Source organism: Melospiza melodia, chromosome 3, assembly GCF_035770615.1.
Source record: "Melospiza melodia melodia isolate bMelMel2 chromosome 3, bMelMel2.pri, whole genome shotgun sequence".
Taxonomy (NCBI): domain Eukaryota; kingdom Metazoa; phylum Chordata; class Aves; order Passeriformes; family Passerellidae; genus Melospiza; species Melospiza melodia.
Genome location: NC_086196.1, coordinates 25,905,035 through 25,924,655, shown reverse-complemented (window position 1 = coordinate 25,924,655; position 19,621 = coordinate 25,905,035). Strand labels below are relative to the sequence as shown.

The 19,621-nt window shown below is 42.0% G+C and overlaps 2 protein-coding genes across 5 annotated transcripts in view; both read right to left on the bottom strand.

Moving 5' to 3' along the window:
- Nucleotides 1-7,574, bottom strand: part of DSE (dermatan sulfate epimerase) — a 34,853-nt gene extending 27,279 nt beyond the window's left edge. Inside the window, exons 1-2 of one of the 4 annotated variants that reach the window (XM_063151037.1) lie at nt 7,515-7,574; nt 6,594-6,662 (exon numbers count right to left, since the gene is read on the bottom strand). The gene's annotated coding sequence lies outside the window, so the exon portion shown is untranslated. Of the gene's footprint in view, nt 1-6,593; nt 6,663-7,047; nt 7,055-7,308; nt 7,329-7,350; nt 7,386-7,514 lie in introns of those variants that run through there. The other 3 variants (XM_063151038.1, XM_063151039.1, XM_063151036.1) reach the window with 3 other exon arrangements.
- A 9,931-nt stretch (nt 7,575-17,505) lies between these two features.
- Nucleotides 17,506-19,621, bottom strand: part of NT5DC1 (5'-nucleotidase domain containing 1) — a 127,152-nt gene continuing 125,036 nt past the window's right edge. The window contains exon 12 of the mRNA XM_063151035.1: nt 17,506-18,959. Coding sequence (XP_063007105.1) covers nt 18,841-18,959 — 119 coding nt within the window. The 3' untranslated portion in view covers nt 17,506-18,840. The remainder of the gene's footprint in view (nt 18,960-19,621) is intronic.

Genomic DNA, 19,621 nt, shown 5'->3' with positions numbered 1-19,621 from the left:
GTGAGCTAAAACCAGTGACTTTATGGCTCTCCAATAAAAACACTAGAAAGGTGTAAAAATCACTGCTTAAAACTTGAAAAACACCTACTACAACCTTAACCACCAGGGGACATGACTTCATTTCTTCCTCTAGTTTTTTCACTATGAAAAACATGCTACAATTATATAATTTCAAAGGTATTTCAAAACTTAAATACAGAAATCCCAAAAATAATTCAGAGTTACATCTGCCATAAATAAAGCACAGATCAGGTACCCAGGTGTTAGTACTGCACTTGTTCTGAAATGATTAGAAATACCTTGAAAGAAGTTTCTATCAGCTTTTATGTCTGACTAACAGCTGTGCTATGAAAATCCCAATGGCAACCAGAAACAGCCAGTTCCTACAGGGATTATCAGTATATGCCATCTTGTCAGCAGTCAAGATTTAAACTTGTGTCTGTCCTTTGATCTAACACAAAATAAAATGGATCTGTGTAGAGCAGTACACAGCTGTGTCAGACCATAATTCCAGGAGAATGGAGGGTTGCATTCATTCTCCACCATGCTACAGGTAAGACAGCAACTGCAAAATATTTTTATAAGTTCACAGTAGGATCTGTAAGACATCTGTGATGGAAGTTTCATGTGTTCATTCCTTCCAGGTAAAAGCTTATTTGTCTATTTTATCACAGTATATATAAATTATATAAATTAACAGAGCATGCACACACACACACAATCTTCTCTCTGCCTCAAGAGAAAACATGATTTAAATAGTCTGCATGTCCAAACCATAATCTGGGAATTTAGAATTTCCTTCTATTTTACAATTTATCCTCCTGTATAAAATGCTTTCTAACTTTTTTGGTTGCACTAATACGACTATTCCTAATCCTTCCTAAGATCTTTTATTCCATATCTCACTCTGTAGAATGAGTAAAGAAGTAATTTTGACATCTAGAATCCTGCAGATGATCATTCCCAACCAGTGCAGACATGCCTGTAAAGGCATCCACATTCAGTGAATGAAAGCCCAATCACTTGTACCACTGAAGGCTTAAAACGATAAGCTACCAGAGAAAGATTCCTTCTAGAACACCAGCACTGTATCCTGTGCTGACATAATTTTAAAAGGCCATTTCAATAATTAAAATTAGGCTTTGTTTTTTACTTTAGAAGTGTTTTCACAGATGTTAACACTATAGGAAGGCAGTTTGAGAATTTTCATCTAGGCCAAGAGGATATACTCCCTACCTTTGCTCCATTAATGTCCCAGAAGCCAAGCAAACCACTCATCCACGTGTTACACTATTACAGCACGTGGGGCACCTCTGGGGTGTAGGGCTATGACAGTAAGAGGCACTTCAGAAACACAGAACAAAGGCTCCTGCACAGTCTGGGTGGTGAAACAATATTCCTTTGGCAAGGACTGAGAAATAACTCATCTTCCTGGCCCTGGCAAAGAGGCCCACTTGGGTCAGTAAGGCTGCGAACCCTTTGGAGTTAGGTATCAGGAATGATGTTTAGGGTTTCCTCTGAGAGCAGCCCACAGCCCTAAGGCACAACCACCCGCCACAAGAAGGGAGCAAGGGAACAGAATGCCTCTTCTGGAGAGAATAGAATGCCAGGCTGCAGCCTCTGTGTGGATCAGTGGTACAGCCATGGAGCGCAGGAGGAACTGGAAAAACTTCACACGGCAATGGCAATGCCCAGGAGGCACAAATAAAGGACAGGAAAAAATAATCCTACATGCAAAAGGGGAAAGCCAATTTACTGCTGCGAGAATTCCTCCTTGTGCCTAACCCGCCCCAGGGAATCGCATGCCATCCATCTTCCCTCACTTCTGAGGAGGCTGATTACAACACCAGAAACTTCTGATACCAAAACAAGTGTTTTAATTTCAGACTTTAACTTTTATCCTCTTTCCAACTAACTCTACTTTGCTAGCCTTGACCTTTACTCTTCCAAATACTTGCAAATGTTTTAAGCCCCCTTATTTGTTGTTATTGACCATGTATAATTAACAGTTTTAATATTCCCTGCCAATTGTTTAAATTGTCTTTCATTTGATTGTCTTCAAGATGTTGTAAACAAATGATGCGATTCTGCTGGAGTGTTACAAAACCAGTTCTCACTCTCTGTATCTAAAACTACAAACTTGAGTAGCTTAAGATATTATTTGTTATCTGTAAAGCATTTCCACAGAACTTCATATTAATAGACAGGAATTCTAAAATGCATCATATCCTTCAGTTGCTATGGGATCAAAACTCATTTTAACTATGCTTCCATATCCTGTTTATGATGCAGTGTTGCACACAAAACTATGTTAACACTTTATTGTTATTTTCATGTGATGGTTTTGGCTAGGGTAGAGTTAATTTCCTTCATAGTACCTGGTAGGGGCTATGTTTTGGATTTGTGCTGGAAACAGTGTTGATAATTTAGGGATGTTTTAGTTACTGCTGAGCAACATTTATACAGTCAAGAATTTTTCTGTCTCTCCCCCCCCACCCCACCAGCAATGGGGCTGAGGATGCACAAGGAGTTGGGAGAGGACATTTGGGACAGCTGATCCCAGCTGACCACAGGGATATTCCATAACATAAAAAGTCATGCTTAGCATACAATATTGAGAAAGAAGGAGAAAGAGAGAAGAGTTCAGAGTTGTGGCATTTGTCTGCCCTAGTAACCATTCCATGTGATGGAGCCTGGGGATGTGCTTTCCTGGGGATGTCTGAACACCTGCCTACCCCCAGGAAGGGGTGAATGAATTCTCTGTTTTGTGTGGCTTTTATCTATTATACAGACTGCATCTCAATCTACAAATGTTCTCACTTTAATTCTTCCAATTATTTCCCTCAGCCCACTAAAGGGAGGGAACACATGGCTGTGTGGGGCCAAGTTGCCAGCTGGGATAAAACCATGGCAATCATATATGTTAAATTATTGTGGCAGCACAGAGGAGCACCTGCAAAGTCCAAAGATGCTGATGCTAGTCAGTTTCTGAACCTAAGGAGTTTGTAATCTAAGCAATTTAAACCAACACTTACTTTTATATTATCTACAGATAACCTTAGAGTGTGAGTATGCAGACCCCAAATGTGTACTCACACAGCAGAACCACTGGTTCATTTGTTACAGGATAAATGTCACTGCAGTTATAGACCTAAACTGTATCACCCTACCTGGTCACTGCATCTCTCTACAGATGAGTGTGTTGTTCACTGTTATTGATACAATTCTGCTGTTGGGTCATTATCTAGGGTTTCTCCACAGAGAGGTAGAGCACATAGCTCCCCTCTCTCTCTCTCCATAGATGTAATACACACACACCCATATGCAACTGCTTTTTTCAGGGTACAAACTGGGATAGACAATAAAATGTATTGTCCTGTAGTTCCTTCAGGGCTATTATTGTTCTCCCAGTGCTCCCCAGAATACCCTAAACAAAGGCCTTGAAAAATGTGGTCATTACATTTTCAAGGATAGAAATCTCAGCTGCAGATGGATTTAAACAGCTCCATGGTTCCTGCAAAATTTAGTTACTCGCAGTGTGCATGAGCAATCTGTGAGCAGGTGTCAACACAACCATTAAATTATGGGTTAATTTTGAAATGTGGAATCTTATGATCTCATTTCTGACTGTAAGTTGTGCAGGCATGGCTCTCATAGCAGAACTGAAACTGGACAGATCATTTTGGTAAAAGGTGGGATGAACCATGATTGCAAGGATATGATTAAAAGGAACATGATATCCATAGAAATGCTTGCGAACAACTTTTCAAAATACTTTAAGAACTCTAGCAGCCACTTGATTAGAAGACTGAAGAACGCATACCAGGTTTATATAAAAGGTTCAGAATTCTTAATATATCTGATAAAATCCTCCACAAAATAAAAGCATAAACCAGGACAACCATGGTAAAAGAGCTTGTATGTTAAAATTACATTTCTCTTGTACTGAAATATAACACCTACCAAAGTCAAATTACCTACAATGCTTTGACCACTCTAAACAATGCTACTGCTGATTCCTCTTGTATACTCTCAGTCTAAGCAAGAGGAAAAACAGAAAGAAAGACCAAACAAAGGTAATTTCAGACTGTGTACATAATAGTCACATTGTACCTGTGCTTCCACACTTGACCATGTCCCAAGAGTGGATGAAAGTGTCATGCCAGCACCTGATGTGAGAATTTACCCATATAAACAGAAAATGGGCTCAAAGGGAGTCAAATGCAGATTTATTTATACTAAACTATTTATTAGTAAATTATTTATATCAAGTATGTGGCTATAGTCTTGAATGTGAACCAGCACCATGGTTTAACAGCTTTAGGAGAATACAGTGCTGTAGCTATGCTCTTTGATCTACCTCAGCTGAATGGAGACAGCAAAGAAGGTGAGAACAGCCAGGACAAACTTGCTGCTGAGATGCCGTATTTACCAATTAAATACAATTTGCTAAGAAAAAGTCATAACCTCTTTCACTCACCACACACTTGGATTACCCAGTCTAAGCAAGAAAACAATGGTCACAGAAAGCTGGGGTTTTTTCTTTATTTTTTAATTCCTTAAGCAACCCACCCCCCCGCGGCTTTATTTCTTGCAAAATATCCAGGAACAATAGCAATAGTAACTAGATTTATTTCTGCTCATTGCTATAGTATGCTGTGGGTGCCAGATGTGCAAGTTTCCATACACAAACTAAGAATGTGACTGAATTTTAGTTAAATGAAATCACTTCTAAGAGAAGGGACACTTCAGTTTTATGGACATTTACCTCCTTATTTAACCCTAGTTTTCACTGCTCAGACTGCTGGGTACTGATGGATGTGATCATTTCTCTACCAAGATACAAACTTCCTATGTTCATTCACAAGCGAACAGCTGCCTGGTGATATGAACCACTTTTTACCACCTCTGATCTAGGTTTTACTTGAATTCAGTTTTAAAAAAAGCTTATGTACTGTCATTGTCCTTGAGGAAAAGAAACGGTACACACAGACCTCATGAGCCTTTAAAAAGTACCAAGCCAAAGATGCCACTCTAAAACCTGCTTTCAGCTACTCATTTTTACTTATAACTCTATGCAACCTATAAAAATCACATCTAACATTTGGCCAGGTAATAAAATGCATTTTCCTCACCACTGTAGTGCAGATATTTAATCAATACCTTCTTACAATAACTAATATATACTACAGTAAAAACTGAGTTTGCCTAGACAACCAAAATCTATCAACTTTTACCATAGGTAATCAATGGTTCAGTTTATACATTTCTTTCTTGCAACATTCTCGATAACCAGAGAACAGGTTGTAAAGGAGACTGTATATCAATGTGTAGTGGAAAATCAGCACCAATTGTCTCCTGAGGTCAGTGCTCACAGCAGAGAATACAGATGTGCTTAAAAGCTATTCTCATATCTTTCATATTATCTTAAGAGCACTCAGGTGTTTCTCATGGCAATTCAAAATCATGCAAAACTTCACAACACTTAAAACAAAACAACAATGGCAAGAACTTACTTTGAATAACAAGAAAATGACATTTTTAAAGGCCCAGTAGCCATGCCCCATTAAAATACACTGTGGTTAGTATATTTTGGTTTCAAGTCCCAGTGAAGTTTACAGAGAGTCAAGACAATGCCAATCCAAAACTGCTACTTTGTTGATTTCCCCTAAAAACTCAACAAATTCAGGTCACTTAAAAAAACACGTATGAGTGATGAGACACAGTAAGGGAACTCTTAGTTGAAATAATACTTAGCACTTCAGTAGAATGATGTAGCCAAGGATCTACAAGTAGTTATGAAACTAATTAATTAATTTAACTTCTCAACACCCCTGTGAAGCAAGCAAGCAAATTTATCTGTTTTATGAGGAAGAAAAGAGAGCCATGGGGAGGTGGAGTGACTTGCCTGAGGGTACCCAGCTAGAGTCTTTCAGAGTAATAAACAGCATCTGAATTATTGACTCCCACTGCTGCCCTTCAGCTGAATTGTTCCTTTTTTTGAAATACTCCACTGAGTTATAATAATAGTTGGCATGATAAACATAATGTGGCAATATTTAGGCTGAGATTTTCTTTGTCATTGTTTAGACTACAGTAAAATTTTAGTGTTATTTAAATTGCAGTTGATCTTATTAGCGTGACTGAAAAATCTCCAGGGTTGAGCAATATTTTTTGTATTTTATTCACAGTTGTAACTCCTTTTTATGTTGCTATTGCTTATGGCTAAAACCGAAGCCACTCCAACTTGAAAACACAGGAAAATATCACAGTTTTATATTGCTTCAAGAGCAAGTGACAGAAGAACAGAGAGGGTGGTGACTTTCATTCATACCAAACTGAATTTTAAGAGCTGGCATGAGACACACCAAGTGACGATGCACCCCTTTCATGCAACACTAGCTATAGGAATTGCAACTCGCTGCCTGGGGCTGAGAAGACTGAGCTTCCCGGGCTGACAGCTCCGGTCTCAGCTCACTTAAAACTTTCCCAATTAAAAATAAAAAAGAAGTGGCAGGAAGTTGCATCGGGCAAGTCGCTCTGTTCCTGTCTCTCAGCTTGCCTAGGTGCAAGACAAGGATGCTACTGCTTACCTTTCACACTCGCATGTTTGGCAGGCTGAACTCTTCGGCTAAAGGCTCGGAGGCTGCGCGGTCCCGGTGCTGCGGAGGAGCAGAGCTGTTACCCACGGCGCCCGCAGGTGAAGCTTCGCACAGAAAGCGCCACGTCCCCCGCACCTCCCCCGGGCTGCGGGGCCGTCCTGCGGTGCCCCGACAGCAGCTCCGTTCCGCCGGGGCCAGCCCAGCCGGGAAAAGCCCGTCCGTGCCCGGGGCTGCTCCCGCGGGACGCCCCGGCCCCGCCGGCACCTGGAGCCGCTCCCGCCGCTGCCCCGGGCCTGGGGACCGTGTGGCGCTCGGACTCACCGTGCCTTCCAAGCGCTCCGGCCAGCGGCGCGCCCGCCCCGGGAGCCGCGGGGAGCCGGGAGCGCGATGGAGGCGCGGGAGCGATGGAGGCGCGGGAGCGCTGCCCGCCCCGCACAGCACTCACCGCCCGCGGCCCCAGCCCCGCACAGCGCTCACCGCCCGCCCCGCACGGGCACTCACCGCCCGCCCCGCACAGCGCTCACCGCCCGCCCCGCACAGCGCTCACCGCCCGCCCCGCACAGCGCTCACCGCCCGCCCCGCACAAGCACTCACCGCTCTCACCGCCCACGGCCCCGGCCCCGCACAGCGCCCACCGCCCGCCCCGCACGGGCACTCACCGCCCGCCCCGCACAGCGCTCACCGCCCGCCCCGCACGGGCACTCACCGCTCTCACCGCCCGCGGCCCCGGCCCCGCACGGGCACTCACCGCCCGCGGCCCCCGCCCGGCTCCGAGCGTCCGTCAGAAAGTTTCTCCTCCGCAGCCCCGGGGGACGGAGCGGGGAGGGGGGTGAGGGGAGCGTTTTTCAGCGCAGGAAGAAAGTGACTCCCCCCTCCCGCTCCACCTCCCGCTTCCCCGCCCTCCTTCCGTACCTCTCCCCGTCCTCCTCCTCCTCCTCACGCCATGGCGGCCCGGCGCGCTGGAACGCCCCGCCGCTGCCCCGGCCCGGCCCGGGCGCTCCGCTCGCTCCGAGTGTGCCCCCGTGTTTGTCTGTCCCTGGCGCGCACACGGCTTTCCTCCCCCGCCCGCTCCTCCCCGGCTCGAACTTCACGGAAATGCCCTAATTCTCCCTTTTGGAGGGAGGGCTCGTTTCTCCGCAGGGAATGTTTTGGTTCCAACACCAGAAGATTCCCTGGAGCTCGAGAGTACGGCAGCGGTGCCACGGGGCGGGCAGGGTGGCTGTGGAGGTGACAGCATCCCGGGTGTCCCATTCATATTTATTGTCCATCCCTGCTGCTGTCACCATGCTGCATGACAGGAATAAGACCTCCCACCCAAAAGTCCCCTCAAGCCAGCCAAGAAACAAAAAGCCGATTTGTCAATCTGTTCTTGTAAGTATGGTGTGGCTACTTACATTAACGCTTCCCATGTAAAAGAAGAAAAACATAAAAGTGAAACGCCGTGACTGTTCAAGTCAGCCATCCCGACATTTTTCATAGCCACACAATTGAAGATATTTCAGAAAGTAATATGAAAGAGGATAAAATAAATGATCCTTTGGAACATTCCTTCTCAGTCACTATTGCCAAGACAAAGTTTGGCGTGAAGAATTCTGAATGCTTGTTAGGTTTTGAAAGCTGAGCATATTTCATCGACTATGTAATGAAAATAAAAATATTTACATGTGATAGATCAGGATGGTCTCCAATTACCTGAAGCTTATGTCTCACAAAGCATATTCCTCATTTTAGTAATGTGTTTACCGGTGTTACTGAATCAGTCAGCAGGCTCATAAGTGCTCAGTTTCCTGTTCTAAAATGCAAAATCTGTATTTTCTGAGGATGGTTTTGGAGAGATTCATTGTGATTTGAAGTGTGATTTGCTGCTGTCCTATCAGGACTAATAAACTTGTGGAAGCTAGACAAAACCAGATACTACACATTTCCCTTCACCCTTCCATTTCTGGTGTATTTCTCAGCAATATCTATTGACAGTCTCATCCCTAAAGAGAAGGGATCCACATGTTGTTGCTGCAAACTCCAAGAGCAGTGCCAGAACCTGGAATGGAGCCTTGCTTTTTCACCAGTAATGACATGCCTAAAGCACAAAGTGCTTCAGTTTCAGTCATGCAAACACTAGATTAATCTTTAGAAGATATCTTTCTGAATGCCTATTTGAATGGTATTAGGATCCACTGAACTGATAGTAGAGTTGTAAAATATTGAGGCTATGATACAAATGAACATGTTAAGAGCTTCAGACCTCATAGTCAGTCCAGATGTGGTGGATAGGCTGATTCTACTGGAATTTCTAAAATTACCAGGGTGCCTAAAGTGATCAGGAGGAAGGCCTTTAAGTACTTTTCACATGTCTGCATCATTAGCTATGTAAATATGTTCAGTACCTGACAAAGTTAAATGGAATTAGCCCTTACAATTCTGAAAACACAATGTTTGGATGGCTTTTGAAATCCTGCCCTTTGTCTGTGCATGGATCTCTGTACTGATTTGTCCACACTGGATCAATTTCAGCATTGCCACTGGTAATTTTGGAATGAAAATGGCCCCAGCTTTAGCAGGCATCATGTACAGTGAAAGACTGAAAAAAAATTCCTGAAAAAAGCCTCAGGAATAGAAGCTGGAGGAAGATTGCCTTCAGCTATGTAAAAGCTGCTAAAAAGAAGATAATAATCTCTTATCCTTATGCATGTAAAATGCAGTAAGAGAAATTTAGGCTAGCTAGGATAAAAAAAAAAAAAAGTATTTTTAAGGAGAAGTGAACAGCACCTCTCTCCCCTGGAGGCTTTTTAAGTGCAAGTTGGACATATATTTGACAAGAACAGTTCAGAGCTAGAAAGTCTGATGAATATTGCCTCAGAGCAAGGGGTGGACCAGATGACCTGTCAAGGTCCTGTTTCGCGTGATTATGTTCAAAATGCTACTTGCACAGGCAAGATCACAGATCATCTTTGATCTTCTTCTGCCCTTCACTTCTTTAGCCATGGGCATAGCTCCTTTTGCTGAGGCTGTTTCTCTCAGTGGTTTGCTGGCCTTGCTGCATGCCAGTGAATTCAGCGCTGACAGCAAGAAGAAAACAATTAAACAATGAAACAATGTCAATTTGGAGCAGCAGCTTTGGGTGGGATCCATCTAACCTCTGAACGTGTCATGCACTTTTGTTCTATCCTGGACTGGGAACTACCTCTGATCTAGTCACGTTAGACTGTTTATAACACTGCAGAGAAAAATAAATTCCTTTACAGCAGAATTCATCTGACCTGTTTTAGATGTCTTCATTAGGATGTGATGAATCATGTCCCTAGGCTATCTGTTCTTGCCACCAAGCATAAAGTAGGTTTAAATGACTGACTCAGTAACATACCATCATATATTTTCCATTCCTCTGGTGCTTCTGTCCCTGAAATCTCTCACTCCCTTTCTCCTTTCAAATAGGAAACCCCTAGTTTATTTGTTCCTTTTTTCTCCATTATTTTAAAATTTTATTTTGTTTTATTGGAAAAGTCCCACTGAAGTTAATAGTTTTTGTAGCTGTCATTTCCCTAAATTGCATCATGTGACACTGAAATGTACAGCAACCTGACCTTTTGGGTGGCATTTCTCCAGAATGGATTTGGGAAAGGAACTAAATTTACCTACTGGAGCTAAGACCATTGACTTGGCCAGTTGTGCAGAGTATGTTTCATGGAAAGTTTTTGAAAACTGTTCAGGTCAGACGCTGGTCTACTCCTACGTCACATGCTCATTATTTTTCCTTGGTCTTTATGGCAAGCCTCATTACATGCAATGTCTGGTGTCTGTGTGACTGAGCCAAACATATGTGAGAAACATGCTCTTTTCCAACAATGGCAAATTTTTTAGGTCACACTCAGAGAAATCACTATGCACCTAAGTGCAGTGCATGTCTTGAAAATTTCTGTGGCATCAGAGACACTGTGAGCAGCCACCTCTTGGTAATATTTATCCTTTCTTCTTTGAGAATGAAAAGCTTCCAAGAAAGCCCAGCAGTTATCTGGCTTGCAGGAGAGGGAAACACACTTTACTTTCCTGCTGAATTGGCAACTGGATCATGAGGACGTGAAGAGGAAACAAACCCAGTTGCTTCAGTAGGACAGGGAAAAAGGAAGGCAGCAGGACCACATGGAGCAAGTGATGTAGGGCTCATTCTGGGGCAGACACCAAGTGCCTGCTGATGCTTCATACTCTTAAAAGCCTTTGATTCTCACTTTTTGGAGTTTGGATGTTTGGAATTTGTTTCTCTTCCTTGCTGACTGAAGATGTTAGCCTAAAGAGGGAAGCTGTATTTCATTCCACCTGTTCCACATATGCAGCTTTGGCCATCCTTTTCTTTCTTCCTGCCCAGTCTATGCAATAGCATTTTTTCTTCTTTGAATTTTCCTCTGTGTGCTTGGGACTTCTTTTGTCTTCTTTTGCTTGTTTGATTGATTTTGTTTATTTTGGTTTGAGATTTTTTATTGTTTTAGGTCTCTCACTAAAGGTCCTGTGTTCTCTATGTGATCTCTTTGGTCTCTAATTTCCATGTAAGAGACAATTCTACAGTTGCCATTAAGTGACAAAACTCTTCGAATAAAAAGTGAGAGAAACAAAAAATTCTCCAGATTCTTTCAGTAATTCTTCAAAACAATTGATTTGGTTATGACCATAACCCTTGTGTTTTCTTTGCCTTTTGTGTCCAGCTGTGATGATTTCTGATCTTAGTGCTGTGAGCTGAAACCTGTAGGACAAGAGGACTACGGCAGTCTCTTCTTGTAACTGACCTGCAGAACTGCAAATCTGGATGCTTGCATATTGCTCACTCTGCCCTTCTTGATCTGAGATGCTCTGCCCAGCTCTTCTCCTTGGACTTTATTAGAGCCACATGAAGGCAGTTCTAATTTTCCAATCTTATCCCTTATATGGGAGAATGTTGGCTATCTCCTATTTTCCAACCAGGGTGTGGACCAGACAGTGTCCCAGCTTGGTTGTTCCTGCTACATCCTTCAAGTTTATGAGGCTGTTGCGTGATTCTTTCAATTTACTACTTGGACATTTGGGGTTCTGGCTCACTGCAGGCAATGGACAGAAACAGTCACAGCTCCAAAACTAGGATGAAAAGAAGTTCCCTGAAATCAGCCTTAAGAATCAGAAAACTTCTGATTCTTAGTGCTCATTCCCATCAAATTTTGGAAATTTGGAAATCTAGTCTAAGCTCATCAGGATACCTGTCTGGTTGGGGCACATTCAGTGTGGCACAAAGCAGTTTCTCTCCCAGGAAAATCCTTCATCTGCTTCTACATCTACAGACTGGAAATACTTCTCTCTTTCCCACAGATGCAGCCTTTTACTCTTCTACTTCATAGCAGCCAAACTATCAGTAGGGTAGCTGGAAGGGGAAAACACTAGATGTTTCCTAAACAGCTCTTCTTTGTATGTAAATGGGACTTCTTTCTCTGCTTTACATTTCCTTTCTTTCTCTTTCTTGCTCTCACCATGTGTTCAGCCTGGTTTAGCCTGAGGCCAACAGAGAGGAAGTCTGATGAAAAAAAAAAATCCTGCAGATTTCTTAAGGAATGGGAAGCTGCAGCATCAGTGATCAGAGGTAAAACGTTGGTGAGTGGAGACAGATTCATGGTCCTGAGACGTTTCAGGAAGACAGTAGCCATAAAGCAGGTACCTAGGCACTTAAACGGGAAATGCCAAGAAATACCTTGATCCAATAAAAAATTACTTCCATCATCTGTTCTGTGCCTTTAAACAGCAGAATCCACATTACTGCTTTTACATTGTTGTAGATGTCAACAGGGTTTAAGTTTATCTTCTTCTAGCAGCCGTCCATCTGCCTAACTGGCCTGCTTGCTCTTTAGCACATATCCCTTCTTTTCTGCACTGATGACCAAAACAGGTTGCAGAGGGGCAACTCTCCAGCAGTGTGTGGCTTCTTATTTATTTGAACTGGTTGTTACTTTGTGTTTTCAAATGTGTGAGCTTTCTCAACATGTATGATGAGGGTCAACTTCTTTCCCTCCAAATTTCTTTGATGTTATAAGCCAAGCAACATCCCCTGGGAGCACAAACTGTTAATACTCATACCAAGAGGAACCTTCCAAAGCCAGACTTCATCAGTGTTCTCTTACAGCTGACTGCCACAACCTCCCTCTCTGGATGCCAAATATGTCACAGCACTTGTAGAATGCTGTTTTCAGTGAAATCCATTTTTAAGGCTAGAATCCACCAATTTTATGGAGTCACTTGGTATGCAGAAAGCCAAGCAGACAACAAAATAACTGCTGGAATTCATGAAAATTTTTGCAAGCTGCTTACTTATCCCCACCCCAGTTCTAGAGTTTCATAGTCCCATGTCTCTCTCCTCTTCCTTATGTGCATGAAAAAGGTTTGTCTCAGAGACTGTATTCAAACTTGTCGCTGATTCTCCATTTCTCTTTGTAATCTTCTCCCTCTGATTTATTGTGTTCTATTTACTGCAGCCAAGATTCAAGGGTGACATTAAGTCTATTTTCTTAAATTCATGTAATCATATTCAGGTTACTTTTTTTCACCCTCATTTTGTGTATGGATTATTATCAGTAATGTACCAGGTATCTCCAAGTCCTGCACAGTAACAGGGGAAAGATTAAAGGAAAGAGGAAAATCCCACACAGTAGATATATTTTGGTAATTATTATTTTCTGAGATATCTGTGAACTCCTTTCCCTGGTACCCTCTAGCCATGTGTTGCCCTGTTGAACTATTATTGTCAGCTCATGCTTACCCTCAGCCTTTTTGTCCTTGGCCTTCATTTATACTCCATTTTCCATCACCTGTCTACTGCTGGTCTAGAGATTTCCCTGCTTACTGCCTATGAGTGCTTAATTTTTTTAAATTGAGCTAAAACTCCACCCCTCCTATGAAATGCAGATAATTCCTCATTCACTTAGTCTCTGAGTTCCCGTGTCATGGCATCCTACCCTTTAATTGATGACTGTTCATGTGCATACATTTTCTGGACAGCTTTGAGGGAGAAAACAGGGATAGAAGAAGTTCACTGCTGCTCTCTCCAACATTGCTGCATCTGCTTCAACAGCAGCCCTCCAGTAAGCATTTTTGAGGCTTCTGTCAGAATATGATAAAGAATTTTTAATCTCTTAATTTAATAACATATTCTTTCTTTTCACAAAATTTACAGTACCATCTCTTTCTCTGGTTTAATGAAATTTACAGGCTGCTTAGCACCCAGGAGTGCAAATTTAATTTTTCATTGCGGGCGGAGGTTACAGGGGATGACATAGAAAGAAACTGAAACTCTCAGGAATTATTTTGAGACAAGGCAAGAAAATAATTGCTATATTCACCTGTACTTTTATTCCTCAGAGATTGTGGAGGCTTTAGAAATTAATCATTTAATATAAATTTATTAGGCACACGGAGTCTCAATTTTTAGAGTTCATTTAGTGTTGTGACAGAACAAGGTCTACTGAAAGTTAATGGGCTTATTTCCTAAAATACACCCTCAAAATATCACTCTCATAAACTTAGAACAAGAACACTTTTTTTCCTTTTTTTTTTTCCTGTATACAGTGTAAGGTGGTTTATGATTTGCTTCACTCTTAAAAGGAATGTAAGTTCCTTTTAAGGAGGAATCAAATGGAGTGTTTAAGTGTTTTTTCTCAAAATCTAGTAGCCAGTGGAAAGCAGAAATACCTTTCTGGCTGGAGAGTCTGCTCTGGCTGGGCTGTTGGAGCTGCTGTTTGTGCTGCTACCATTTTGTGTCTCGCACCCTCTAATTTGCAGAAGGGGCTGGAAGCCATCACATCATTTTGAAGTGGCTGTGATGGTTTCTCACCCCCGTGCAAGCACTTAAAAGTCGTTATGGCCATGTGTGAGAGAGCCACGTGTGCGCTGTGGCAGCGGGAGTGGGAGGCATGAGGGATTTTTAGCACCGTTCTGATTAAATCAGTTCAGCTGCAGCGGGACAGAAGTTAAACGTGCTGCTTCAGATGTTTGCCCTTCTGTGAACTGTGACATCTGGCCAGCTGTGAAACCTCTGTGGTCTTGCCATGGCTGCCACAGAACGGCCGTGGGTACCCGCTTCATACTGGAAAGATTTACCTCACACCTTTGTCCCATATTCAGGAACATGACCAGCCATGCTGGCCACAGTCCTGCAGACAGGAATCCCCAGTTTGCTCTGAAAAGATGCTAGCAGGCTTTTAGGGCTGGAAATCACCGAGTCTGTTTAACTTCCTGGATTCCATCTTATTTTGGCCCTAATCCAGGCTCCGTTTTCCAGTTAAACATTTCTATTTATAATGCTTACCAAAAAACAGGATTTGTTTCTTGCACCAAAAACATTCAAAAGAAAACCTCTTTTATTTTCTTTTTCTTTCCTGTGACTCACCGAGGGGGTTTGATGTTCCACTTAGAACTGCAGAAAACAAAATTACAGGCAACTGGATTTATAATGGGATTTAGCCTTTCCCCTGGGGGTTCTGGATCAGCTATGTGCCTGCTGGAAGGGCTGGTTTCTGGCCAGTTGTTAACAATAGATGTCTGTGGCTACACCATTTCAGCCATTATACCATTACAGCTGGCACTCTCCACAGAGGTAAGGTTCCTGTAGCTTAGCCATGTGCTTTCCCCCCAAAATCTGATGCCATGAGTCAGCTGAAATGCTATTTACCTCTAGGCATATGTACAGAAGGAGGCAGATTTTAAAAGTCATTCGCTTAAATGTTCTGTAAAACCTGTCTTGCTCCTCCAGTGAGGATGAGGAGCAGCAGGCTGCCCCATGCCACGCTCCCTTCCCCGGGAAGTCCAAGGCAACATCTTCCTGTCAGATCCCTGTGGTGAAGGGTGTGGTTCTTCTACCTGCTTGAACAGAGGTGGCTTTATTTCTAAACCTGACTTTCTGAGAAACTGTGTAAAACTTGTGTAAAACATCAAGTTCATGTATATGTTTTATGCTTTTTGTGTTTTTGATCCCTGTGGTGGAAAAAGGGAAGTTCAGATGTCACCTTCCCACTGGTGCCATCTCTGCTAAGTAACATATTCTTACACTCTGCTGTTGTTTACCTTGGCTTCATTTAATGCATACTTGACCACAGGAGGAAAGACTTAAACTAGATTTGGGAATGCTGGTTCCTGGTACCTGTCATCAGATAAATTTTCCTGGGAATTCCCTTAAGAATTGCTACTGCACAGTCACAGATCTGGGGCTCAGGTAAGCTGGAGAGCCCCATCATTCCCATGGGGAAGGGGCAAATCCTGTGTCCAGCAGTGCCCCATGGTCACCACAGACGATCTGCCTGCCTTTGTTTATTTAGCTTCTCACTGGGGATGAAGAAGCCTTCAGTTCCCACAAAGCAGCTCTAGTCAGGAAACCTGCTCTGAGCTCTTCTGTGCATCAAAGATTACTGCCCTATCAGTATTAAAGGTATTAATTTATTAATGTTTTTGGTTGTTTTATGTCTTATGCTGAGCAGATTAAATTTTGTTTTGTTTGAGGCTGTAGCAAAACCTCTCCCTGCACTGCTTTGAGAAAAGCTTATCTCCCCTTTCTCACTTTGCTGCTGAGCTATAAAGTAAATTCAGAGAACATTTTTTTTTTTCAGAAATAAATTCTCTTTATTTTAAAATCCAGACACATGTGCTTTATACCAAAACAGACACCAAAGGAGACTTGGTATTCATCTCTGGTTTTAAGCAAAACTGTGGCTTTCAGGGTTGTCTAACCAGACATGGTGATTTCAAGGAAACTTTACAACTTTATGTCTCCCTGCCAATGCTCAAGATAGTTTTGCAGGCACTTTGGCAATCTTTCTGTCAATGGCCTCTCACAAGAGAATCCAAGAACTTTCAGAGATTTCCAGGGGTTAAAAAAAACAAAGAGAGATAGAAGTAAGGAAAAAGCAATGATGGTGTCTTTACAATGTCATATTACATACAGCGAGCTCTCTACCAACTTTCTGCCCTGTGCATTTCCTCTCCCTATTTCTTCACACCATTTCCAACAGCTCTCCTCTTGCCACAGCACCAACTCCCTGCTCATTCCTTCATTGCCAATCTCTGCTTTGTAATAAGACCTCTATAATTTTCACAGATTCTTGAATAGAAGAGTCTTTAAGAGGAACTCTACTTTTTGGACAACCACATCAGTTATTTTTCCAAGTCTTTCTGCAGCCACAGGCTACAGAGGCACATGGAGTCATGCTTACAGCAGCTTTCTGTTATCCTCTTCCTTCTCAGCTATTGTGAGGTGAGGTCCTTCTGGCAGCAAGTGCAAATGGCTGGTGACAGCCTTTGTCTAACATGGGCACATGTATTTCTTCTTTTATGTTCAGGCTGTCCTTAGAATCTGCCATGTTTCCATTAAAAAAAAATACTTCTTCTCCCCTGTGACACCAGGAGCCAAGGACTTAGAAGATTTTTAGTCTGATTTTCCATAGCAATCAAATTAGTTTTCTTTAAAAAATCAAGGAAAAAACCCCCAACCTAAAAAAATCAGTTCCAAATTCATAACAACAGAAGTGTGAGGGTACACAATATGGGTTTGCACCATAAGTTAGTTAGAAATTATTTGCAGAAGATTACTTGATCCAGGCTAGAATTTCAAAGATGCTGTAATCAGGAATCTGAGATTTTAATCTGGGTATCTCTCTCGGTGCTCTCACAGCACTGTCATGAGCCAGATTTACTGCTGAAGACATTGATGTTAATTAAAAGATTTCCAAATAAACTCAAATTTTGCAAACTGTTATCATCTTAAGTAAAATATTTTCACCCTGTATTTTATGAGGTGAATGGTGCTTTCATTTTCATTCCTCATTCAACTTATCTTAAAGGAAGTTTTTCTCCGTTTTGTCCCCATTTGTTTTATGTTTCCCTTTCAACAAACCAATGCTTAATGCTATTTGGAAATGTTGTTTGCTATCCGGAAATGTTGTTTATTACCTGCAAGTATAGTAGTCCACAAGAATATAAAAATAACATGTTATGTAAAGGCAGAAAAAAAATATGCAGACAGAGGCCAGTATCTTTGAAATGAAGTGGAAAAGTATTTGTGTCTGATTCTGACATCGAATATTTTAGCCAGTGAAGCCACAAAGATACAGAGTGAGCTGTGGCAACACAAGCTAAATCCATTCTGGTAATTATTCAGGCCTAACAAAGTGAGTTCTTTTCCTTGGAAACAAGAAAATTAAGTTTCTGCTTATTGTTATTTAAATTTTGAGGGCAGTTTATCCAAAAATCTACCATGCTACTGTGGCAAAACTGCTGACTAAACAAATATTTGACATCTTGTTGCATCTGCTAGCTGTGTTAGTTACTGAGTTCTTCCTGTCCTAAGTGCTGGAGAACAGGTCTTTGAACCTAAATCCACAGAGAAGAGGATCCTGTTTATTTAAATAAGCAGGTAAGAATCACATTTGTTCAGTTCATGCCTTGAGTCTTGCTCCCCTTCTGGCTGAGGCTGTAATTAGCAAAGACGGCTGATTGCTACAGCTTTCCTACCCTTGGGAGGTTTTCCCAGAGAGGTGGAGAATGCAGGTTTGAATCCACTCCATCAGAGAAGGGAAATATATGCAGGTTTCCCTCCCTCTGCAGAAGAGCTCTGATGCTTGAGGTATTGCAGACCAAAAGAGGAAAAGGCATGTAGGGAACCTTATGGCTGAAGAGTGGTCAGGCATTTTCAGGAGTACAAAGTATTTAAAGGCTTTTTGAATTATCAGTCTGCATGTAGTTGCCTAAATCCCATTCAAATCTCTCTCTGAGTATGATGATCTCTCTCTTTGGGACTCAGTCTTTCTTTCACTCCAAGAACAGCAGGAGAATTAATTCCTCAGAGCTTGCAAAACATTGGTGTATGGTGATAACCTGGGCTGCCCAAGGCAACTGTTAATTGAAATATGGCTGAGGGAGAGTACCTAAAATGTCCTCAAAAATGTAGAATGTAACTTGGGATGAGCTTTTACTATTACATTTCTCCTGAAGGCTGTGGGCAGTGCACGGAAAAAGCCAACAGCACTTTGTGAAAGGTAGTGGTGGTCAGAAGACTTAGAGAGAAGGATGCATCACTCACCTGTTCCAGCTGGACTAGAGAAACAAGTGAAACACAAATCTACACAGGAGTCTGCTTTAATCCATCACTCTATTTTATGAAGCATCACACAGCATTTTCAGCAATTAGCATTTGATAGCAGTTTAAGTAAGGGTCACAGGGTTATCTAAGGAAAAAACTGAGAACCTATTTCGTCATCACTGAGTCCTCATTTGGCAGCAGTGCTCTTGGAGGGCTTGGGTAGTACCCAGCAGTTGCTGAACTATTTGAGGAAAATCGTGTAAATCTATAATCCAGTGGTAAATCTGCAAGACAGAAACATACCACATCTGATTAGCAACACAGCCTGTATCACATAAAAAACAAGCTTGTCGTGAATAGCAATACTTCTTAAAACCTTGAGCTGTTTGCTCACCGGCACCAGAATCCAATCTGATTGCATGATTACACATTTATTTGACATCTTCAGCTGTTCAAGGGATTGACTTTCAGAGTTTATTCAACAGCAGTAAAGGATATTCAGTTCCTTGAATGCTGAAATAATGTTAGTCAGAGAAAATTATATAATGAATGCTTAAATATTAAGCGTTCATTTTTTTAATAAAAAAAATCTTCATTAAGCCTAGATGAAGTTTTTCTCCCAATACACCTTCAAGTTTATTCTTCAATTTGTCCCCCTTCTCTTTTATCTCAGCTATTTAATTATAAGATTCTTTGTTTAAAACAAAGAATCAGTTCCTTTTTTTGTTTTTCACGGCTATTGAAGCAGGATTCCCAAAAGGCACGCACTCTTAGATCTTCTTGCAGTCCAGTGCTAACAACATCATTTTGTATCAAACATTCTTAGAAATCTGCACTTGTAACTTGATGTACTCATCACTTCCAGTCTGTAAAGAACACTGAATGCATTAAAATAGCTCTGAACAGTCAAAGCTTTATTTTCTGTAACTTTTCAAAAGCCTCTGCT